This window comes from Hypanus sabinus, unplaced genomic scaffold (genome assembly GCF_030144855.1).
Source record: "Hypanus sabinus isolate sHypSab1 unplaced genomic scaffold, sHypSab1.hap1 scaffold_1062, whole genome shotgun sequence".
Taxonomy (NCBI): Eukaryota; Metazoa; Chordata; class Chondrichthyes; order Myliobatiformes; family Dasyatidae; genus Hypanus; species Hypanus sabinus.
The window spans coordinates 35144-60889 of record NW_026779117.1 but is presented as its reverse complement, the minus strand read 5'-3'; the positions used below and the strand labels follow the sequence as shown (position 1 = coordinate 60889).

The 25746-nt window shown below is 47.0% G+C and overlaps 1 protein-coding gene across 1 annotated transcript; it reads left to right on the top strand.

Annotated features, from left to right (window-relative positions):
* The first annotated feature begins 2156 nt into the window (after positions 1-2156).
* LOC132386211 (carcinoembryonic antigen-related cell adhesion molecule 5-like) lies at positions 2157-24401 on the top strand. The gene is made up of 6 exons (XM_059958490.1): positions 2157-2227; positions 2429-2746; positions 19189-19464; positions 20788-21048; positions 22092-22367; positions 24097-24401. The coding sequence occupies exons 1-6, from the start codon at positions 2176-2178 to the stop codon at positions 24399-24401; spliced, it is 1488 nt and encodes a 495-aa protein (XP_059814473.1). The 5' UTR covers positions 2157-2175.
* The last annotated feature ends 1345 nt before the right edge of the window (positions 24402-25746 follow it).

Genomic DNA, 25746 nt, shown 5'->3' with positions numbered 1-25746 from the left:
TTAGAGAGCAGAGCGCAGGGCCTAGGGGCAAGATTGTTGTTTCGAAGGGAAACAAATGATTTCTGAGTCCTCTTTCACGAAAACGGCTCACTGCCACACTCTGAATGTCGCTCTCCAGTCCAAAGGGTTCTCAGTCCACCAGGCAGACCGATAGGCTGCATCAGATAAGAACAGAGCAGCGGCGACTCCTTCATGATAAACCATGGATTCGCAGCGCAACTGGGTGTCTCTTCCATGTCCACTGAATCTGCGTTCCGATCCTCTAATTGACGATCCCCAATCGCTATTGCCCTCCCCTTTCACCATCCCCTCTGGGCCACAGAGCCCTTCTCAGACAATAGACAATAGGTGCAGAAGTAGAGCATTCGGCCCCTCGAGTCTGCACCGCCATTCTGAGATCATGGCTGATCATTCACTATCAATACCCAGTCCCTGCCTTGTCCCCATATCCCTTGATTCCCTTATCTCAGTACCTTCATCATGTACTTCCTGCGGGTAATGTCCACGCTCGGCAACACACCAAATGCACCTGAAGCGGTACACATGTTATTGAGGGGTACGGCCACAAGGGGACAAAGCTCGGGCTGTCAATCTCCTTTGCTTCTCCTGACGGTCACCCGTGATACTGCCCTCGTCAATCTTGCCCCTAGGCCCTGCGCTCTGCTCTCTAATGAATGTACATTGGCCAGGAAGACGCGATGGAACAGTGGTCGTGTTCCCGTAGCTTCACACTGGCCAGATACCCGCCTCCCTGTAGCTTCTACCTATCACTTCCTCATTGGCCCCTGTGTATCGAAGCTCATGGAACAGCAGCTCCCGTTCCTTAACATGCTTCCTCAGGAGCTGCACCCGATGCACATTGTGCAAATGTATTTATGCGGGATACAGGTGGTTACTCAGTTTCTCTAAATCTCACACAAATCTCACACATCTGATTGCAGAAGATTTAGAAAATCTCTGAGCGTGGGTCTTCCAGGTTATGTACCTCCTTCCGGATTGTGGTATGGACACAAATATCCCGGATGGTAGTAATTGGACCGGAGCATATTCCGGATTGTACTAACAGGAAGGGTGTATATCCCGAATGTTAGTAATGAGACAAGAGCATATACCTGACGGTGATCGCCCTTAATTGTGGACCTGGTATTCCTGAGGAACCACCTTTTGAAGATTTTCTCGATTATGAAGAGACTTGCACTGTGATGAATGTGATTGTTGTACACAAGCCTCTGCAATCTGTGTCGATCCTGTGCATTGCAGCCTGCACACCAGACGGTGATGGAAACAGTCAGAATACTCTCCGCCTTGCATGTGCGAACATTTCCCAGATTTTGGGGACATACCCATACCAGATCTCTTCAAGCTTTGTGGGCCGAAGGGTCTTTATTGTGCTGTGGGCTTTCTCTGTTTCTATGTTTCTATCACCTGATGGAATACAGCCGCTGACGTGCCTTTCTTTGTGAATGTATAACTGTGTGAGGCCAAGCAGAGATTCTCTCAGAAGGAGCTTAAACCTGCTCACCTTCACCACCGCCGACCCTTCAATGAGGACTGGTGAGTGATCTCCCGACTTCTCCTTCGCGGCGTTCACAGTCACATCCTTGGTCTTGCTGTCTCCGTCTGCAAGATTATTGTGGCAACAGTACTCACACAGTCTACCTATCCGGGAGGGAAGTAGTTTTGAGGAAAATGCCACGTGATCTGGTGGAGGACAACACAAGAGTATCGAGGACCGAATGGCCTTCTGCTTCTCCAGCGTTTTAGGTTCGTTCATTCTCCGCCTTCTCGCTCTGCGCTCCAGTCAGCTCCGGCTTTTCAGATAACGGGCTCTCGGGATCTCTCATGGAGACCAGGAAATGAGGCTCACTCTCCGAATGTAACAGAGACCGGCGCCGCTCTCTCGGGATCGCGTGGATGACGTTCACTTTACTCTCTCCCTTTCTCTTCATGTCGGTGGGTGAGAGAAACTCTCTTTGAGACCATTATCGGATTCCACACAGCAGCAGATAGTTGTAGAACAGCACACAGGATTTGATGTCGATTTGAGCCAAGTACAGACTCTCTGATCCAATCAGCGCTGCCGCTTGTGACGTCAGAATCCAGATATCTGACCCGCAAACCAGGAAGTGCGGCTCAGTCTCCGAGTGTAACAGAGATCGGCGCTGCTCTCCCGGGATGTCGGGACTGCCCTTCGCAGCTCTCGTTCTTTGTCTCCACATAACGGCGGGTGAGCGTCACACTCTCCAACCAATGGTGCTGATATAATCAACAGAACGACGCGTAGTTAGTTGAATGAAGATGAGATTTTAATGATCGACCTTACTGAGCTAAGAACAGATCCCTGGAATCTGTACAGATTAAGTTAAGTGCAGTTCCCAAGTCTTTCCGCGTCTGTCGCTTTTCCCTCATATGATTTTCTCTTTCTCAGGTGAGTCCCAGCAGTTTACTATTATCGTTAAGCACATCCAGATAAATGTCACCGCTGGGGGTGAGGCGCTTCTTTCAGTCCGGCCGTCGGGCAACGACAGCAGTGGAAGCTGGACTTTAAATGGGATAATAATCGCCCAGTGGATCGGTCAGACCGAGATTCTAGATCCTGAGTACACATCGCGGGCAGAGTTATTCACCTCCAACCGGTCGCTTCTGCTGAAGTCGGTGAACAGCGCTGACAGCGGGGAATACCGTGTGAATATGGTTCCGAACAGCGGCTCCATGACATCAGCGACCGTCACTCTGCGTGTCACTGGTAAGTGAGACAGACTCATGCGATCTCGGACCATAACTTTCATTTTATTCCTGTGGTGAAAGAATACAATACAACCTTTACGGTGGTCGCAGAACCTGGACTCCAGTGAACTCTGCCAGACCTGCTCTCGTACTGTTCAGTTCTCACTGTTGTGCGTGGCTGTGTATCGCCATTTCTGCTTGCAGGCTGCTCGCACTTGTCCGTGCTGTATTTTACTCTATTTACCCCTTCGGCCCATAAAGTTGTGCTAAACATAACAAACGCAACAATAAATAGTAAAACACAACAGCCACATGCCGGTTAAAATCAAGTTATTAGTGTCCAGTGCAAATTAAAAGTGTGCAAAAGCAGAGTCAGGTAGAGCAGCTATTTAGCAGTCTGACTGCCTGTGGGAGGAAGCTGTTTAGTCGCCTTGTGGTTTTCGGTTTGATGCTCCTGTAACGTGTACCTGATGGCAGAAGAACAAACAGCTCATGGAGAGGGTGTGAGGGGTTTTTAATGATGTAACGTGTCTTCTGGAGGCATCGACGTTGAAAGAGGTCTTGGAAGAAAGTAGGGAGACCCCAATAACCTTCTCTGCTCCCCTAACCACCCTCTGCAAGGCTTTTTTGTCGGCAGCACTGCAGCTGGAGTCCCAGGCTGTGATGCAAAAGGTCAGCACACTCTCAACCACGCCTCTGTAGAATGTAGTTAAGATGTTAGTGGGGAGTGGTGCTTATTTAAGCTTCCTCAGAAAGTTCAATCTCTGCTGGGCTCCTTTCACAATCCCAGTGGTGTTCCTGGACTGGGTGAGATTGTCCGAGATCTGCACCCCAAGAAATTGGATGTTTTCCACTCTAACCACTGTGGAGCCGCTGATGCTGAGGGGTGTGCGCTCCTTATTTTTTTAATACTCTGTACATTGAGATATAACGATTTGAGTTCTGTACTTGCTATCCTTTTAAATTCTGCGTCACGAATGGGAACCGGATTGCTCCTGAGCTGACTGTATTTCAATGCAAGAAGTATCGAAGGAAAGGCGGACAATGGCGATGAAGATGAGGTAGCTGGTTTGCAAACAGAGGCAGTGTGTTGTGAGGGGAACCTGCTGACAGGGCAAAATTGCAGCCAACAGGATGAGTTACAATCTGAAGGGTGGGAAAAATCGAAAAGGGCAAATACAGGACTGGAGGTGTGATATTTGAGTGCGTGCAGTACACGTACTAAGGAAGATGAGCTTGCAGCACAGTTACAGATTGGCAGGTATGATGTTGTTGGCATCGCTCAATCATGGCCGAAAGAAGACTATAGGTGGGAGCTTAATGTCCATGGATACACATTGTTTCGAAAGGACAGGCAGGTAGGCAAGGAGGGGGGCGTGATATTGTTGGTCAAAATTTGAAATCAAATCCTCAAGAGAGGAGACATTGAAAATAGAAAACCTACAGCACAATACAGTCTCTACGGCCCACAAAGTTGTGCCCAACATGTCCTGACCTTAGGACTACCTAGCCTTACCCATAGCCCTCTATTTTTCTTAGCTCCATGTACCTATCAAAAAGTCTCTTAAAAGACCCTATCGTATCCGACTCCACCACCGTTGCCGGCAGCCCGTTCCACGCACTCACCACTCTCTGAGTAAAGCACTTATCCCTGACATCTCCTCTGAACCTACTGCCCAGCACTTTAAACCTGTGTCCTCTTGTGGCAACCATGTCAGCCCTGGGAAAAAGCCTCTGACTATCCACACGATCAATGCCTCTCATCATCTTGTCCACCCCTACCAGATCACCTCTCATACTTCGTCGCTCCAAGAAGAAACGGTCGAGTTCGCTCAACCATGTTTTCATAAGGTATGCTCCCCAATCCAACCTCTAAATCCCCCCTGCACCCTTTCTATGGCTTCCACATCCTTCCTGTAGTGAGTCGACCAGAATATTGACAACATTCTGTAGTCTTATCTCTGATCTGTGCGTCTGTAGTATTTAGTTTTAAACAGAATATATCTCCTTGGAGGCATCATTTCAGCACAGTACGTTTCACGTGATTCATGATCTGTGGTATTTTTACAGAAGCCGTATCCAGGCCCAACACCACATCGTATGACACTGACTCGGTAGAACACAATGACACAGTTAGATTGGAGTGCACGGCAAGAGGGGAACATGCTTATTATTCGCTGTTAATGAAAAGCAAAACAGTTAGTAATAACGTTAGGATGACCGTGAGCAGCACATCGTCTGAAAGTTTACCGCCAGTATCACTGTATTAGCCCATGTTTCAAACACTGATTATATTTTAAATGGGGAAAAAACAACAAAAAGGAATGATGTGCAAAGGGACTTGGCAGTCCTTTGTGCAGGATTGTCTGAAGGTTAATTTAGAGGTTGAGTCTGTTGTGAGGAAGGTAAATGCGAGGTTAGCGTTCATTTCAAGAGGACAAGAATATGAAAGTAAGCATATAATATTGAAAATTTATGAAGAACTGGTGAATCCTCACTGTAGTATTGTGAGCTGTTTTGGAGAGGGTTCAAAGAGGGTTCACGGAAATGATTCCGGGATTGAACGACTTGTCATAGGATGTGCCTCTGATGTCTCTGGGCCTGTATTCACTGGAATCCAGAAGAGTAAAGGGTGACGTCATTGAAACCTGTCGAATGCTGAAAGGCTTTAATATAGTGGATGTGCAGAAGAGCTTTCCTTTGATGGGAGAATCAAAGACCAGAGGACGCAGATAGAGTGGATGTGGAGAAGATGTTTCCTATAGTAGGGGAGAGTAGGACTAGAGGACAGAGATAGAGTGGATGTGGACTGGATGTTTCCTGTAGTGAGGGAGTCTACGACCAGAGGACACAGATAGTGTGGAGTGGAGAGGATGTTTCCTATAGTGGGGGTGTCTGGGACCAGAGGACACAGATAGAGTGGATGTGGAGAGGATGTTTCCTATCGTGGGGGAGTCTAGGGCCAGAGAACACAGATAGCGTGGATGTGGAGAGGATGTTTCCTGTAGTGGGGGAGTCTATAGACAATAAACAATACACAATAGATAATAGGTGTAGAAGTAGTCCATTCGGCCCTTCCAGCCTGCACCGCCATTTTGAGACTGTGGCTCATCATCGACTATTAACACCCGGTTCCTGCCTGGTCCCCATATCCCTTGATTCCCCTCTCCATAAAATACTTATCTAGCTCCTTCTTGAAAGCATCCAGAGAATTGGACACCACTGCCTTCCGAGGCAGTGCATTCCAGACCCCCACAACTCTCTGGGAGAAGTTGTTTTTCCTTAAATCTGTCCTAAATGGCCTACCCCTAATTCCTGAACCATGCCCTCTGGTACTGGACTCTCCCAGCATCTGGAACATATTTCCTGCCTCTATCTTGTCCAATCCCTTAATAATCGTATATGTTGCAATCAGATGCCCTCTCAATCTCCTTAATTCCAGCGTGTACAAGCCCAGTCTCTCTGCGTAAGACAGTCCTGACATCCCAGGAATTAACCTTGTGCATCTACGCTGCACTTCCTCTGCAGCCAGGATATCCTTCCTTAAGCCAAGAGACCAAAACTGCACACAATACTCCAGGTGTGGTCTCTCCAAGGCCCTGTACAAATGCAAGAGGATTTCCTTGCTATTGTACTCAATTCCCTTTGTAATAAAGACCAACATTATATTAGCCTTCTTCACTGTCTGCTGCACTTGCTCATTCACCTTCAGTGACGGATGAACAAGGACTCCGAGATCTCTTTGTATTTCTCCCTTACCCAACTTTACACCGTTCAGATGATAATCTGCCTTCCTGTTCTTACCCCCAAAGTGGATAACCTCACACTTATTCACATTAAACGTCATCTGCCAAGTATCTGCCCACTCACCCAGCCTATCCAAGTCACCCTGAATGCTCCTAACATCCTCATCACATGTCACACCGCCACCCAGCTTAGTATCATCAGCAAACTTGCTGATGTTATTCTCATTGCCTTCATCTAAATCGTTGACGTAAATCGGAAACAATTGTGGTCCCAATACCGAGCCCTGTGGCACCCGACTTGTCACCATCTGCCACTCCGAGAAACACCCATTCACTGCTACCCTTTGCTTTCTATCTGCAAACTAGTTTTCTACCCATGTCAATGTCTTCCCCCAAATGCCATGAGCTTTGATTTTACCCACCAATATCCTATGTGGGACCTTATCAAATGCCTTCTGAAAATCGAGGTACACTACATCCACTGGATCTCCCCCGTCTAACTTCCTGGTTACATCCTCGAAAAACTACAACAGATTAGTCAAGCATGAACTACCCTTGGTAAATCCATGTTGCCTCGGCCCAATCCTATCACTGCTATCTAGATATGCCACTATTTCATCCTTAATAATGGACTCTAGCATCTTCCCCACCACCGATATCAGGCTGACAGGTCGATAGTACTCTGCTTTCTCCCTCTGGTCTAGGACCAGAGGACACAGACAGAGTGGATGTGTAGAGGATAATTCCTGTAGTGGGGGAGTCCAGGACCAGAGGACACAGATAGAGTGGATGTGGAGAGGATGTTTCCTACAGTGGGGGAGTCTAGGACCAGAGGACACAGATACAGTGGATGTGGAGAGGATGTTTCCTATAGTGGGGGAGTCTAGGACCAGAGGACACAGATAGCGTGGATGTGGAGAGGATGTTTCCTGTAGTGGGGGAGTCTAGGACCAGAGGACACAGAAGAGTGGATGTGGAGAGGATGTTTCCTATAGTGGGGGAGTCCAGGACCTGAGGACACAGATAGAGTGGATGTGGAGAGGATGTTTACTATAGTGGGGGAGTCTAGGACCAGAGGACTCAGATAGAGTGGATGTGGAGAGGATGTTTCCTGTAGTGGGAGAGTCTAGGACCAGAGGACACAGATAGCGTGGATGTGGAGAGGATATTTCCTGTAGTGGGGGAGTCTAGGACCAGAGGACACCGATAGAGTGGATGTGGAGAGGATATTCCCTGTAGTGGGGGAGTCCAGGACCAGGGGACACAGATAGAGTGGATGTGGAGAGGATGTTTCCTATAGTGGGGGAGTCTAGGACCAGAGGACACAGAAAGAGTGGATGTGGAGAGGATGTTTCCTATAGTGGGGGAGTCTAGGACCAGAGGACACAGATAGAGTGGATGTGGAGAGGATGTTTCCTGTGGTGGGGGAGTCTAGGACCAGGGGACACAGATAGAGTGGATGTGGAGAGGATGTTTCCTGTGGTGGGGGAGTCTAGGACCAGAGGACACAGACAGAGTGGAAGTGGAGAGGATGTTTACTATAGTGGGGGAGACTAGGACCAGAGGACACAGATCGAGTGGATGTGGAGAGGATGTTTCCTATAGTGGGGGAGTCTAGGACCAGAGGACACAGATAGCGTGGATGTGGAGAGGATGTTTCCTGTAGTGGGGGAGTCTAGGACCAGAGGACACAGAAGAGTGGATGTGGAGAGGATGTTTCCTATAGTGGGGGAGTCCAGGAGCTGAGGACACAGATAGAGTGGATGTGCAGAGGATGTTTACTATAGTGGGGGAGTCTAGGACCAGAGGACACAGATCGAGTGGATGTGGAGAGGATGTTTCCGATAGTGGGGGAGTCTAGGACCAGAGGACACAGATAGAGTGGATGTGGAGAGGATGTTTCCTGTGGTGGGGGAGTCTAGGACCAGAGGACACAGATAGAGTGGATGTAGAGAGGATGTTTCCTATAGTGGGAGAGTCTAGGACCAGAGGACACAGATAGAGTGGATGTGGAGAGGATGTTTCCTGTGGTGGGGGTGTCTAGGACCAGAGGACTCAGATAGAGTGGATGTGGTGAGGATGTTTCCTATAGTGGGGGAGTCTAGGACCAGAGGACACAGATAGAGTGGATGTGGAGAGGATGTTTCCTGTAGTGGGAGAGTCTAGGACCAGAGGACACAGATAGAGTGGATGTGGAGAGGATGTTTCCTATAGTGGGGAGTCTAGGACCAGAGGACACAGATAGCGTGGATGTGGAGAGGATGTTTGCTGCGGTGGGAAAGTCAAAGACAAGATGACATAGCTAAAAATAGAGAGGCTTCCTTTTAGAACGGAGCTGAAAAGGTGTTTCTTCAGAAGAGGCGGTGAATACTTGGAAGTGTTTGCCACAAGCGGCGGTGGAGGCTACGTCTTTATGTATATTTAACACAGAGGTTAACAGTTTCTGGACACCTCAGGGCATCAGGAGATACGGGGGGAAGGCACGAGATTCGGAGCAGCCATGACGAAATGGCGGCGCAGGCGCAATAAACCAAATGGCCGGAATCTGCCCCTCTCCTTTCAGAATCAAAATCAGTTTTAATATCACCAGCATTGGTCGTAAAATTACTTGTTTTTTTTTTTACTGCAGCTTGCAGTGCATTATTCAGTAAACAAACTATAATTTACGCATTAAAAAACTTTGCCCATCTAACCTGTGGATGAACGCTCCCACATCGACTATTAACACCCGGTTCCTGCCTGGTCCCCATATCCCTTGATTCCCCTCTCCATAAAATACTTATCTAGCTCCTTCTTGAAAGCATCCAGAGAATTGGACACCACTGCCTTCCGAGGCAGTGCATTCCAGACCCCCACAACTCTCTGGGAGAAGTTGTTTTTCCTTAAATCTGTCCTAATTGGCCTACCCCTAATTCCTGAACCATGCCCTCTGGTACTGGACTCTCCCAGCATCTGGAACATATTTCCTGCCTCTATCTTGTCCAATCCCTTAATAATCGTATATGTTGCAATCAGATGCCCTCTCAATCTCCTTAATTCCAGCGTGTACAAGCCCAGTCTCTCTGCGTAAGACAGTCCTGACATCCCAGGAATTAACCTTGTGCATCTACGCTGCACTTCCTCTGCAGCCAGGATATCCTTCCTTAAGCCAAGAGACCAAAACTGCACACAATACTCCAGGTGTGGTCTCACCAAGGCCCTGTACAAATGCAAGAGGATTTCCTTGCTATTGTACTCAATTCCCTTTGTAATAAAGACCAACATTATATTAGCCTTCTTCACTGTCTGCTGCACTTGCTCATTCACCTTCAGTGACGGATGAACAAGGACTCCGAGATCTCTTTGTATTTCTCCCTTACCCAACTTTACACCGTTCAGATAATAATCTGCCTTCCTGTTCTTACTCCCAAAGTGGATAACCTCACACTTATTCACATTAAACGTCATCTGCCAAGTATCTGCCCACTCGCCCAGCCTATCCAAGTCACCCTGAATGCTCCTAACATCCTCATCACATGTCCCGCTGCCACCCAGCTTAGTATCATCAGCAAATTTGCGGATGTTATTCTCATTGCCTTCATCTAAATCGTTGACGTAAATCGAAACAATTGTGGTCCCAATACCGAGCCCTGTGGCACCCCACTTGTCACCATCTGCCACTCCGAGAAACACCCATTCACTGCTACCCTTTGCTTTATATCTGCAAACTAGTTTTCTATCCATGTCAATGTCTTCCCCCAAATGCCATGAGCTTTGATTTTACCCACCAATATCCTATGTGGGACCTTATCAAATGTCTTCTGAAAATCGAGGTACACTACATCCACTGGATATCCCCCGTCTAACTTCCTGGTTACATCCTCGAAAAACTACAACAGATTAGTCAAGCAAGAATTACCCTTGGTAAATCCATGTTGGCTCGGCCCAATCCTATCACTGCTATCTAGATATGCCACCATTTCATCCTTAATAATGGACTCTAGCATCTTCCCCACCACCGATATCAGGCTGACAGGTCGATAGTACTCTGTTTTCTCCCTCTGGTCTAGGACCAAAGGACACAGATAGCGTGGATGTGGAGAGGATGTTTCCTATAGTGTGGGAGTCTAGGACCAGAGGACACAGATAGGGTGGATGTGGAGAGGATGTTTCCTGTAGTGGGGGAGTCTAGGACCAGAGGACACCGATAGAGTGGATGTGGAGAGGATGTTTCCTATACTGGGGGAGTCTAGGACCAGAGGACACAGATAGAGTGGATGTGGAGAGGATGTTTCCTGTAGTGGGGGAGTCTAGGACCAGAGGACACAGATAGCGTGGATGTGGAGAGGATGTTTCCTGTAGTGGGGGAGTCTAGGACCAGAGGACACAGATAGCGTGGATGTGGAGAGGATGTTTGCTGCAGTGGGGGAGTCTAGGACCAGAGGACACAGAAAGGGTGGATGTGGAGAGGTTGTTTCCTGTAGTGGGGGAGTCTAGGACCAGAGGACACAGATAGAGTGGATGTGGAGAGTATGTTTCCTATAGTGGGGGAGTATAGGACCAGAGGACACCGATAGAGTGGATGTGGAGAGGATGTTTCCTATACTGGGGGAGTCTAGGACCAGAGGACACAGATAGAGTGGATGTGGAGAGGATGTTTCCTACAGTGGGGGAGTCTAGGACCAGAGGACACAGATAGCGTGGATGTGGAGAGGATGTTTGCTGTAGTGGGGGAGTCTAGGACCGGAGGACACAGATGGAGTGGATGTGGAGAGGATGTTTCCTGTAGTGGGGGAGTCTAGGACCAGAGGACACAGATCGAGTGGATGTGGAGAGGATGTTTCCTGTAGTGGGGGAGTCTAGGACCAGAGGACACAGATAGAGTGGATGTGGAGAGGATGTTTCCTGTAGTGGGGGAGTCTAGGACCTGAGGACACAGATAGCGTGGATGTGGAGAGGATGTTTGCTGTAGTGGGGGAGTCTAGGACCAGAGGACACAGATCGAGTGGATGTGGAGAGGATGTTTCCTGTAGTGGGGGAGTCTAGGACCAGAGGACACAGATAGAGTGGATGTGGAGAGGATGTTTCCTGTAGTGGGGGAGTCTAGGAACAGAGGACACAGATAGCGTGGATGTGGAGAGGATGTTTCCTATACTGGGGGAGTCTGGGACCAGAGGACACAGATAGCGTGGATGTGGAGAGGATGTTTGCTGTGGTGGGAAAGTCAAAGACAAGATGACATAGCTAAAATTAGAGAGGCTTCCTTTTAGAACGGAGCTGAAAAGGTGTTTCTTCAGAAGAGGCGGTGAATACTTGGAAGTGTTTGCCACAAGCGGCGGTGGAGGCTACGTCTTTATGTATATTTAACACAGAGGCTAACAGTTTCTGGACACCTCAGGGCATCAGGAGATACGGGGGGAAGGCACGAGATTCGGAGCAGCCATGACGAAATGGCGGCGCAGGCGCAATAAACCAAATGGCCGGAATCTGCCCCTCTACTTTCAGAATCAAAATCAGTTTTAATATCACCAGCATTGGTCGTAAAATTACTTGTTTTTTTTTACTGCAGCTTGCAGTGCATTATTCAGTAAACAAGCTATAATTTACGCATTAAAAAACTTTGCCCATCTAACCTGTGGATGAACGCTCCCACATCAGGTCAGACATTCCAGGGGTCTGATGCCCGATTCCTCTGAATATGTTTCGCAGAGCAGTCTGTATCCTTTACTCAATGCTCTGACTTATAAAGGCCAGCATACCAAAAGCTTTCTTCACCACCCTATTCACATGAGATTCCACCTTCAGGGAACTGTGCACCATTATACCGAGATCACTCTGTTCTACTGCATTCTTCAATAAAATACCATTTATCATGTATGTCCTATTTGGATTATTCCTACCAAAATGTAGCACCTCACACTTATCAGCAATAAACTCCATCTGCCATCTTTCAGCCACTCTTCTAACTGGCATAAATCTCTCTGCAAGCTTTGAAAACCTACTTCATTATCGACAACGCCACCTATCTTAGTTTCATCTGCATACTTATTAATCCAATTTACCACCCCATCATCCAGATCATTAATGTATATGACAAACAACATTGGAACCAATACAGATTCCTGAGGCACACCACTAGTCCGTCAATCAACGGTGGCAGTCTGTTCCTTAACCTGAAGCCATGTTCACGTTTACTGAGCAGTAGTGACTGGAGAAGAGGCGTTGGCAGTCCACTCTGTCTATTCCTCTTAATATCTTGTACACCTCTATCATGTCTCCTCTCATCCGCCTTCTCTCCAAACAATAAATCACGAGCTCCCTTAATCTCTGATCATAATCCATACTCTCTAAACTAGGCAGCGTCCTGGTAAATCTCCTCTGTTCCCTTTCAAATGCTTCCACATGCTTCCTATACTGAGGCGAACAGAAATGGACTCAGTACTCTAAATGTGGCCTAACTAAAGTTTTGTAGAGCTGCATCATTACATCACGTCTCTTAAAATCTATCCCTCGACTTATGAAAGCAAACAACCCATAAGCTATCTTAAATACCCTATCTACCTGTGAGTCAACTTTCAGGGATCTGTGGACATGTACCCCCAGATCCCTCTGCTCCTCCACACTGCCAAGTAAACTGCAATTTACTTTCTACTCTGCTTTGGAGTTTGTCCTTCCAAAGTGTACCACATCACACTTCTCCGGGTTGAACTCCATCTGCCACTTCTCAGCCCACTTCTGCATCCTATCAATGTCTCTCTGCAATCTTTGACAATCCTCTACACTATCTACAACATCACCAACATTTCTGTCGTCTGCAAACTTGCCAGTCCACCCTTCTAACCCCACATCCAGGTCATTAATAAAAATCACAAAATGTAGAGGTCCAAGAACAGATCCTTGTGGGACACCACTAGTCACAACCCTCCAATCCGAATGTACTCCCTCCACCATGACTCTCTGCCTTCTGCAGGCAAGCCAATTCTGAATCCACCGGGCTAAACCTCCCTAGATCCCATGCCTTCTGACTTTCTGAATGAGCCTACCGTGCGGAACCTTGTCAATTGCATTACTAAAGTCCATGTAGATCACATCCACTGCACTACCCTCATCTATATGCCTGGTCACCTCCACAAAGAACTCTATAATGTTTGTTAGGCACGACCTGCCCTTCACAAAACCATGCTGACTGTCCCTGATCAGACCATGATTCTCCAGATGACCATAGATCATATCTCTAAGAACCTTTTCCAACAGCTTTCCCACCACAGACGTGAGGCTCACTGGTCTATAATTACCTGGACTATCCCTACTACCTTTTTTGAACAAGGGGACAACATTCGCCTCCCTCCAATCCTCCGGTACGATTCCCGTGGACAACGAGGACATAACGATTCTAGCCAGAGTTTCAGCAATCTCTTCCCTTGCCTCGTGGAGCAGCCTGGGGAATATACCGTCAGGACCCAGGGACTTATCCGTCCTAAAGTATTTTAACAACTCCAACACCACCTCTCCCTTAATATCAATTGGCTGCAGAACATCAACCTCACTCATATTGTCCTCACCGTCACCAAGTTCCCTCTCATTGCTGAATACCGAACAGAAGTATTCATTGAGAACCTCGCTCACTTCCACAGCCTCCAGGCACATCTTCCTACTTTTAACTCTAATTGGTCCTACCTTCACACCTGTCATCCTTTTGTTCTTCACATAATTGAAGAATGCCTTGGGGTTTTCCTTTACCCTACTCGCCAAGGCCTTCTCATGCCCCCTTCTTGCTCTTCGCAGCCCCTTCTTAAGCTCCTTTCTTGCTACCCTATATTCCTCAATAGACCCATCTGATCCTTGCTTCCTAAACCGCGTGTACGCTGCCTTCTTCCACCTGACTAGATTTTCCACTTCACTTGTAACCCATGGTTTCTTCACCCTACCCTTCTTTATCTTCCTCACTGGGACAAATTTATCCGTGACTTCCTGCAAGAGATCCTTAAACATCGACCACATGTCCATAGTACATTTCCCTGCAAAAACATCATCCCAATTCACACACGCAATTTCTAGCCTTTTGCCCTTCCCCAATTAAAAATTTTCCTATCCTCACTGATTCGATCCATTTCCATCATAATGCTAAAGATCAGGGAGCGGTGATCACTGTCCCCCAGATGCTCACCCACTGACAGATCTGTGACCTGACCCGGTTCGTTACCTAATATTAGATCTAGTATGGCATTCCCCCTAGTAGGTCTTTCAACATATTGTGACAGGAATCCATCCTGGACACACTTAACAAACTCTGCCCGATCTAAACCCTTGGAACTAATCAAGTGTCAATCAATATTAGGGAAGTTAAAGACGCCCATGATAACAACACTGTTATTTTTTGGCCCTTTCCAAAATCTGCCTCTCAATCTGCTCCTCGGTATCCCTGTTGCTACCGTGGGGTGGGGGCGGGGGCTATAAAATAGCCACAGTAGAGTAACTGCTCCCTTCCTGTTCCTGCCTTCCACGCATACTGACTCAAAAGAGGATCCTGCTACATTGCCCACGCTTTCTGCAGCTGTAATAGTATCCCTGACCAGTAATCCCACCCCTCCTCCCCTTTCCCCCCTCTCTATCCTTTTAAAGCACTGAAATCCAGGAATATCGAGAATCCATTCCTTCCCTGCACCTAGCCAAATCTCCCTGATGGCTGCTACATCATACTTTCATGTATGTATCCAAACTCTCAGTTTATCACCTTCGTTCCTGATGCTTCTTGCATTAAAGTACGCACTCTTTAGCCCTTCTACCTTACCACCTTTATACCCTTTATTCTGCTGCTCTTTCCTCAAAACCTCTATACATGTTAGATCTGTCTTTACTCCATGCACTTCTTTCACTGCTCTATCGCTCCGGGTCCCATTCCCTTTGCAAATTAGTTTAAATCCCGAACCATGCTAGCAAACCTACCCGCAAGGATAGTGCTCGCCCTTGAGTTCAGGGGCAACCCTTCCAATCTCTGCAGGTCCCAACTTCCCCAGAAGAGACCCGGAATTGTCCAAAAATCTAAAATCCTGCACCCTGCACCAACTCCTCAGCCACGCATTCAACTGCCATCTCCTCCAATTCTTACCATCACCATCACGTAGCACTGACAGCAATCCTGAGAACGCCAACCTTGAGGTCCTGTTCTTTAGCCTTTTGCCTTGTTCCCGAAACTCACCCTTCAGGACCTCTTCCCTCTTCCTGCCTATGTCGTTGGTCCCAACATGTATCACGACTTCTGGTTGCTTTCCCTCTCGTACCAGGATGTCATGTACCCGGTCAGACACATCCGGGACACTGGCACCCGGGAGGCAACAAGCCATGCGGGTTTCCTTCTCACGTCCACAAAATCTCCTGTCTGCCCCCCTGACTTTAGAGTCTCCAATGACGACAGCTCTCCTCCTCTCCGGAAGAGGAAAACATGAAAACTTGGCGACTTGACCGCGTTTATAGATGGTGCCGCTGTAGCGAGGCAGCTTGCTGATGGCGGCCAAAAACAAAATAAACTAACTACGCTTTTAAAGACCCTCACTCTGGAGCACGATCATTGCAGACATCACCCTGCAATTTCCCTTTTGAACCGCCTGTGCGACCCGGTATTTTTACGGTGTTCTGGCACTTCCAGCGAAATGGAGTTTCCGAGGGGCAGTCCGGTCGCGCATTCATATGAAATGTACTTTGAACCTTGACCTCTGGACTGGGCTTGTGCACAGGGGTCAGAGGTGAGTTGCAGGTGGAGCGGGTGCTTTCTGGAAGTCTGTTCACAGTGCTCTCCCGTGCACTCTCTTCTGACATACCGGCCTGCGGTATTATGTTATGTATAAGATTTCGATGAAGAGGGGATGCGGGTGGGTTAGGAAGATTATGGTTGACAGGAAGTTTGGTGGAGATCTGGGCAATGTTAAAGATGGACAGTAAAATATTTGTTAGACAGTACAATTTTCCGTAGATTCTACCTGGCCCGCTGAGTTACTCCGGAATTTTATGATATGAGGAAATTGCAGCTACTGTTTCTATTCTCACCCCTGTTCTGCAAGCAGTCTTTGCATTTGCGTGAGACGCAGCGAGGAAACAACTATATCCATCAAATCAGAATATGCTGCGTACGGGACGGGGTCAAACACAATTTTTCCCTGTTTGGCTGTTTCTGACCCCTCTGGTATTTTACTGGTTCATCAATTAATAATTTGGACAACGCCTCATACCTGTTGACTTATCGCTGAGTGACAGCGGCATTGATCCTCGTGAGGCGTTTAACAAAGTAATCATACGATCCAGCTCAACTACACGGAACTATTTCTTCTTCGGTACAGTATGTATTATCCCGAGAGTTGGTCGGAAAGTGTCGGAGTTGTGTGTCTAAAACAGAGACTTCGTTTTTATTTGAATTATCAGCATCTGGTGAGGTGAAGTCCGCTGCTGACTGAGGTATTCTGATCCGCGTTACTGCAGTTTTGGGTTTGCAATACATGCTTTTAAGATGAACCCCACTTTATATTTGTTCGGTTATGTGAGATAGCAATTTCCATTGGCTCCATAACATGGACACTGAAACTGAACTTTGCATCATTTCAGTAACGATAGCTTATCTGGGTGATATTACAAACTGTTGTCAGCAATTCTCCTCTGTGCCTACCAGTGATTATGCGTCACCTTTCTCATTGCCAAGTGACCCTTGCCTGAAGTGAATTATTTCCTTCTTCTGCCTTCGCCAGATCCATTTATTTGATATTTCTCTGGGGTCTGTTTTTGAAATGTGACATTTCGAAACACCATGGAGTCACAGGCTGAAACAGCGAGGAAATATTCCCTTCGGCCCATCATGTCCATGCCGACCCGTGCATCTGCTTGATATTCGCAGTTGCTCCGTTCTGTCAATAACACTCCAAACCATTCCGTTCCAAATGTTTATCCATGTTCGCCTTAAATGTAGCAATTGTGTCCACCTCGACACTTCCTCAGGCCGCTCGTTCCAGGTACTTATTACCTTCTGTGATTCGCGCCTTTTGACCCCTTTTAAATCTCCCCCTCTTATCGTGTATCGTTGTCCGCTAACTCAGGTGAACTTGTCATGTGGAACCTTTTTAAAGGCCTTACTGAAGATCATGTAGGCAAAATCCATTGTTCCAGCTAAACCGACCCCCAGCAAATCCAAATGTTTTTTCAGACGCGCAGATTACCACACTGACCATTCGCGATCAAGCCTAGATTATCAGAATGTTGGCAGACCTCGTCTCCTGCAGGAGGCCCATTCAGAACAGAGATGCGATTTTTTTTTTAGCCAGAGGGTGGTGAATCTCTCTGAGTAGCTCGGGCATCAAAGGGTTTGGTGGGAAGGCGGGGGAATGGGACTAAATGGGAGATTGGATCAGTTCATGAAATGGCAGAGCACACCCGATGGGCCGAATGGCCGACTGCTTCTCCTCAGTCTTATGGTCTTAGGAATCCCAAAATACTGTTCCTGTAACTGAAAGCACGCTCTCCGGCCTGGGGTTCACAGCTTGTACTTACCCCTCGTTGTGATAAATGGAACACAATTACCCAATGTCCAACCTTTGGAACATTTCCCCGTAACGTACATCTGCTTCAAGATCTCACAATGATCACAATTCTTTCATTTTTAAGATAGCAATGAATGAGTTTCGCTGCCGACATTGCGGGGAAAATTAAATTTGATCAGTGTAAATTACGACTCCATTAGACGGGAACCGGGGAGAGTTATTGGAAACAGCTGACTTTAGGGAACCCACAGCTCCATGTGGAAGGCCTGAATCACCAGCTTCACAGTCCACAATAGACAGTACGCTTGTTCCAGTAGAAGGACGGACAAGCGCCTGACTATCAGACCTCTTTAAGTTATCAGATGGCAATGATTTTACCCAGGAGATAAAATGTAAGGATCAGGAGGCTGAAGTAAATTATGATTCTTGATTATTTAATAGCTTAAAAAATAAACTGCCAGAGAACTCAAAATGAAGCTGGTAGTATTGACTCTCCCGAAGTTCAACTAAGTGGATAAATCCCCACATCAGGGGTAAGTTTTTTACACAGAAGGTTGTGAGTGCCTGTAATAACTTGCCAGGGATGCCGGTGGAGGCTACAATATTAGGGGTATTTAAGACCCTGTTGGACAGGCACATGGATGAAAGAAAAAATAGAGGGTTATGGGGTAGTGTGGGTTTAGTAATATTTTATGGATTATATGGGTCAGCACAACATGGAGGGCTGAACGGCCTATACTGTGCAGTGGTGTTCTATGATTCTGTGGTTTTATGGTCAGGAACTGCCACAGGGAGTGCAGGTGGTGCGTATAAATGTGATGTTTTAGAAATCATTTAGACAGTAGAAGAAGATAACAGTTTGTACATGGTCCAGTCTTAGGCAAATGAAAATAGTTCAGGGAGAGATCTTTGTCAGCATGAAGGAAATCGGCCGAAGGGCCTCTGATATGATCGATGACGATATGGATAGGCCTGAATGGGGACAATTCCAAATTACCGTCTCTGAGTGGGCGGAGAATGAAGGATGAAATGATATGTCTCAGGTCCAGTGTTTTCATCTCAAACTTATGTCCATCAAGTGGAATTATTGTTTAATGTTTATTTATTATGGAATAATAAATGTTTGATCTCAGTTTCAGATACGGAACGGAATCCATAAAATTCCAGATTAAATTCCTGAGCTGTGCACTAACCTATCCCCTCTGTTTTAACAGAACCTGTTTCCAATGTCACTGTAACATCTAACGCCACCATGCTGATTGAGTACAGCGACACCGTCAGACTAACCTGCTCCGCAACAGGCACGGATGTCTCTTACCTGTGGCTTGAGGAGAACAGCGTGATCATTCCCGGTGGCAGGTTTGAGCTGAGTGCCAATCACAGCACACTCACTGTTTCTGGAGTGCGACGGACAGACGGAAATTTCACCTGTAGAGCAAGCAACTTGATTAACGAAATCACAAGCGACCCGTTGTGTCTCGATGTCTACTGTAAGTGCCCCGAGTCTCCTGTAGTTACACACGATATTACAAGTCCTGCTGAATACAGGGTTCCGAGTGAGTGGGATTATTTCAGTGAACGGTACCCTAGAAATAAACCACTATAGCCGAGCACCGAAGTAACTGAGCAGTAGATTGGGAGACGAATCCGCGCCTCTCTCGGGCGCTGGTGAATTCAAATTGAAATTTGGAACTTCCACCCTGAAATCCGAGTCGAATTCCGGCGACGACGTCGTTCCCACAGATTCGGTTCACTTCCGGACTTCAGGTGTAAGAATTGTGCCGGACAAACTGGTCTGTCCTGCATGTCTCTTCACACAGAGCAATGCGTTTTGAGCTTTTCCAGTCACCACAGTTCAAAGGCAATCGTGATGTACCTGAGATTTGGGTGGGTGGACAACTCGTAAGCACAAAGCAGGACTTGCAATATCATTCGAATAGACTGGCCGGGGTGCATTGATATCGCGTCTGCCTTTTGGTCTTCACGGAGTTCTGACTATCACTTCAACTCTATCCATTCAAAACAAATTTGTCTCTTCAGAATTCTAATCTTGCTTTGATTCTGGGTCAATGCAATTGAATCTGACCCGTATTTGGAACAATGGGTGCAAATTGGTGTTTTTCAGACAAATGGTTTGAAATGGACCATTGAAATTCCAGCGCTGTCTAAGGCCGTTGAGAAACTTTGATAACAAATTCCATTCCCTGGAAGCGAAGTGAGGTTCAGAGCTGAAACCGCCCGCAGTCCTTTACGGCCCCGCTAACCCTCTGACAAATGCCCACAGCTACGAGTAGGCGGGGGCACATTGCTTCTGTGCACCTGTTGATGTGGGAGGTTATAGCTTTTAGGTCGGGATAAACATCACATTGTGCAGTGGTGTTCCGGCGACTGTCTTCACAGATAGAGACTGAACAGAGAATATTGAATCTGAAAATGGGCCCGAACATAAAAGCTGTCATTGGTGAGTTCCTTTGTTTCCACACAAGGTCAGTGACGTCACAGTATGGTGTAAGCCCCACGTGACATTCTGCCCGAGCCCTGATCACATTAGTTATTGCATCCACACTCCAAGCTGCCTTGCCGCGGAGAGACGCTGGGTATATTGTTCAGGAAAGGTTTCCTTAATTCTTTCCCACAAACCACACCCCTGGAGAAGTAACTAAACGATGCGCTCTCCTGCGCTATTTACCGCGGGAGGCTTCCAGACGAATGCACTCGCCGGTGTGTAGGACACTTCCACTGGTGATGGGCTGCTCCTCCTCTCTGCGCTTCCTGTGTGATTTGTTGCAAACCGTTTTGTGCGTTTGTTTTAGACGGACCGGACCTTCCACACATCATCACTCAGCCGGACTCCCCTTTTCACGTTGCCGGAAGCACCGTACGATTAACATGTTTCACAGAGTCCCGTCCAAACGCTGAATTGAATTGGCAACTGAACGGTGCCCATCTGCAAAGTGGGCAGGAGGTCGTCCTCGACAGCATCTCTGTGGGCCACACTGGAGAGTATACGTGTGAGGCCTATAACAGGGTCACAAAAAGGATCAATGCCTCAACCACGGAAATCAATGTGTTCGGTAGGTAGTCCGTACCTCCCTTTGTTGAGGTCCTATAATCAATGGTGTTGGTGGAGACAGGACCGTGTAATTCAACTAAATGCCTGAACCCGATTAGAATACTGACTAACGATATCAATCCACAACGTTGCATGTTGATGAATAAGAGTATTGATGAAAATGGAAAGCGGAATTGTTTTCACTTGCGGATTAAATTACAAATGTTCACTTGCTGCAGTTGAGAGCACAAGACTGTAAGGCTCAGGAAGGAGATTTAGACCATTTGGCCAATGGAGTCCGCTCCGCCATTTCATCATGGCTGATCCAATATTCCTCGCAGTCCCGATCACAGCCGTTTCCACATATTCCTCATGCCCTGACCAATCGAGAATCTATCATCTTCGGCGTTAAACTTACATAAAGATACTCCCTCTACAGCTGCCTCTGGAACATAATTGCCAGATTCGCCACGTTCTATCGATATAAATTCATTTCGCCTCCCTTCTGAAAGGATACCACTCTATTCAGTGTCCCTGGCAGTGTTCCCATTCAATTAAACCTGCCCAACCCCTCTCTGGTGCTTTTCTAATACCCTTTCACCCAGTGAAACACTGGTGCATCCGACTTCAGCTTCTCCTTCTCAACTTTCAGGATGAATTCAATCATTTCATGAGATCACTCAGCCCGACGTTCTTTGTCCTTTTAATTCAATTCCGACTCATTGCACAGTACCCAATCCAGAGCAGCCGACGTCTTACCGATATCTGTCTGCACAGCATCTCCACGGACCCTTCTCGCAGTCTGTGACGTCATGGATAGGCCTGAAGGGTTAGAATTCCAAATTACCGTCTCTGACTGGGCGGAGAATGAAGGACGAAATGACGTGTCTCAGGTCCATTGTCTTCATCTCAAACCTTATGTCCAACAAGTGGAATTATTGTTAAATGTTTCCTTATTATGGAATAATAAATGTTTGATCTCATTTTCAGATACGGAACGGAATCCATAAACTTCCGGATTATATTCCTGAGCTGTGCACTAACCGATCCCCTCTGTTTTAACAGAACCTGTTTCCAATGTCACTGTAACATCTAACGCCACCATGCTGATTGAGTACAGCGACACCGTCAGACTAACCTGCTCTGCAAGAGGCACGGATGTCTCTTACCTGTGGCTTGAGGATAACAGCGTGATAACTCCCGGTGGCAGGTTTGAGCTGAGTGCCGATAACAGCACACTCACTGTTTCTGGAGTGCTCCGGTCAGACGGAAATTTCACCTGTAGAGCAAGCAACCTGATTAATGAAATCACAAGCGACCCGTTGTATCTCGATGTCTACAGTAAGTGTCCAGTGTCTCCGGTAGTTACACACGATATTACAAGTCCTGCTGAATACGGGGTTCCGAGTGAGTGGGATTATATTAGTGAACGGTGCCCTAGAAATAAACCACTATAGGCGAGTACCGAATTAACTGAGCAGTTGATCGGGAGACGGATGCAGGCCTCTCTCGGGCGCTGGTGAATTCAAATTGCAATTTTGAACTTCCAACCTCAAATCGGAGTCGAATTCCGGCGACGATGTCGTTCCCACAGAGTCGGTTCACTTCTGGACTTCAGGTGTAAGAATTGTGCCGGACAAACTGGTCTGTCCTGCATGTCTCTTCACACAGAGCAATGCGTTTTGAGCTTTTCCAGTCACCACAGTTCAAAGGCAATCGTGATGTACCTGAGATTTGGGTGGGTGGACAACTCGTAAGCACAAAGCAGGACTTGCAATATCATTCGACTAGACTGGCCGGGGTGCATTGATATCGCGTCTGCCCTTTGGACTCCACGGAGTTCTGACTATCACTTCAACTCTATCCATTCAAAACTAATTTATCTCTTCAGATTTATAATCTTGCTTTGATTCTACGTCAACGCAATGGAATTTGACCTGTATTTGGAACAGTGAGTGCAAATGAGTGTTTTTTTTTTTCGGACAAATGCTTGGAAATGGACCATTGAAATTCCAGCACTGTCTAAGTCCGTTTAGAAACTTTGAAAATAATTCCGTTCCCTGGAAGCGAGGGACGGCTCTAAGCTGAAACCGCCGCAGTCCCGCTAACCCTCTGACAAATGCCCACAGCTACGAAGAGGAGGGGACACATTGCTTATGTGCACCTATTCTCCTTTATAGACAACAGACAATAGGTGCAGAAGTAGACCTTTCGGCCCTTCGATCCTGCACCGCCATTCTGAGATCATGGCTGATTATCTACTATCAGTACCCGGTTCCTGCCTTGTCCCCATATCCCTTGATTCCCCTCTCCATAAGATACCTATCTCGATCCTGCTGAAAGCATCCAGAGAATTGTCGTCCCCTGCCTTCCGAGGCAGTGCATTCCAGTCCCCCTCAACTCTCTGGGAGAAGAGGTTTTTCCTTAACTCTGTCCTATATGTCCTACCCCCTAATCCAGAGCAGCCGACGTCTTACCGATATCTGTCTCCACAGCATCTCCACGGACCCTTCAACAGTCTGATTCTCATCAACCCCACACCCCCGTATCTCCAGTTTAGACTCTACCGATCAGCAACAATAAACCTTCCCGCAAGGACATTGATGCCTCTGCAGTTCAGGAGCAAACCGTCCCTCCGGTCCCGCTCGCAACTTCCCTGGAGGAGAGACCAGTGATCATAATTGGCATGTCCTCCATCTTACGCTAACTCCTTAACCACGTATTAAGTACGAAATCATGCTGGCTCTGACCTCAACAGCACATGGCTCGAATAGCTTATTTTCACCAGCTCGACGGGACAATTAAACTGTAGCCAAGTGCAATTCCGTTTTATTCAGCTTCGATGTGTAATGTACATTCTTGATGCAGGAAAAATTAACATTGGGTAACCTCTGGATGGGGAATATATTTCTCACAGACCCCTTGGGTAACGGCAGTAAACTGGAATCTGAATTGATATCGAAACACACAGGGATAACAGCGAGGACTTACGACGACATTAAGTTGGCGGCATCCAAATATTATGTACACTTTGTAGATGAAAGCAAGGGCATTTTAATTGTATTTACAGGGACAGTGGCTGGAGTTGCTGTGGTGGCCAATGCTTCCACTCCCCTGGAAAACCTCGATACCGTCGCACTGAGTTGTGACGCGTCGGGCACTGTTCAGACACGGACATGGTTCAAGGACAACCAACCCATCAAGGAAAACGGCAGAATATTTACATCTCCCGACAAGGCGAAACTGACTGTAATCACTGTGAACAGAAACGACGTCGGGACGTACAAGTGCATCGCCAGCAACTCTTTCAGCGATGGCGCTGGAGAGATCTACGTGCAAGTTTACTGTAAGTACACAGTCAGTCAACCGCGTTAACTTGTATCGGATGTGCCATTTATTAACATATATTTTCATTGTATAGATGAACAGAGAAGGTCAGAACATCAGATTCACCAGGATAATACTCTAATCAATATTTATTTATTTATTTGGTTATTTATTTTTTTATATTTTACAGATGGACCAGAGCAGGTCAGAATTGTACCGGAGCGTCCAGTTGTGTCCAATATTGTGTCAAACCTGACATTAACTTGCTTTGCTCTGTCAGTCCCCTGGGGTGAATATGCATGGTACAACGGGAACAATCTCCTGCAGACAGGGCAGGAACTCACCCTTGTGTCAGTAAGCTCGGTTAACGCTGGGAGTTATACATGTCGGGTTAGTAACGGCGTAACCAACAGGAACAGTTATCTCACTGTCCATGTCACCACACAAGGTGAGTGAATGAGTCTCTCATTCGTCCGTGTAAATCCGATGATCAAAGATCCAAACCATTTCCCTCTCACGCTCTCCTCACGCCTTACCTTCATTCCTCCTTCTAAATAGCCTACCAGAATAAAGTAATAATTGATATTAATTGATGCAAAGTCGAGGCCAGGGACCACAACTTTGCGGAGCTTGGATCAACAATCGTTTCTAAAAAAAAAAAGAGATATGTTCCTGCAATGTAAAATTTCTGTTTGCTTCCTGTGTTAGCAACAAAAGCAGATGACAAAATTACCCTCACCACTGGCGCGATCGTGGGCATTGCACTTGGTTTACTTGGCATGGGCCTGATCGGCGGAGTCAGCGGATGGTTGATCGCGAGGAAAACTGGCAGGTAAACACATTTTTCTTGGAATGTCTTTTCTACCTTTAACTATTGTTAGAGAATTTCGGAAAGATCGACTTTAGCTGGGATCAGGGGCCATCTGTGGACGGAATCGGCATTCCGCCTTCACGGCGAAGTTGTTTGTCTGAATTGGTTCGCCTTCATCAATATTTGTGTGAACATCATCAGATGTCAAAAAAGACAAGGCAATTTACCTCCACTTAACCCATTATGGTCACTGTCGTTGGGATCGAGAAGGACTGGAATAGGGCATCCGATATCCGGAACAGTATCAAGCAATAACAAATGGAATTGTCAGTGCAGGAAAGTAACCTCCTGACGAATTCATGTCTCGACCTTTGTTTCCGTTTGTTCAGGGTCAAGAATTCACCGCCACCCCAATATGAGACGAGCAGCAATTTCGGAAGAAATAGTGAGTGAACTCCGTTTCAACGGTTCTATTACTGAGCCCTTGGAAATATAATCATTTGATTGAAATATGTGAGTTCATGGTGCACAAAAGCTGGAAGTTTTTAACCTCGCGAATGGCCACGAATTATGCGACCTTTG

Coding starts and splice junctions, on each gene's coding strand:
- LOC132386211 (XM_059958490.1), top strand. CDS start 2,176: ATGTCGGGACTGCCCTTCGCAGCTCTCGTTCTTTGTCTCCACATAACG. Junction 21,049..22,091: donor CACGGAAATCAATGTGTTCG/GTAGGTAGTCCG, acceptor CTGTTTTAACAG/AACCTGTTTCCAATGTCACT. Junction 22,368..24,096: donor GTTGTATCTCGATGTCTACA/GTAAGTGTCCAG, acceptor TTGTATTTACAG/GGACAGTGGCTGGAGTTGCT.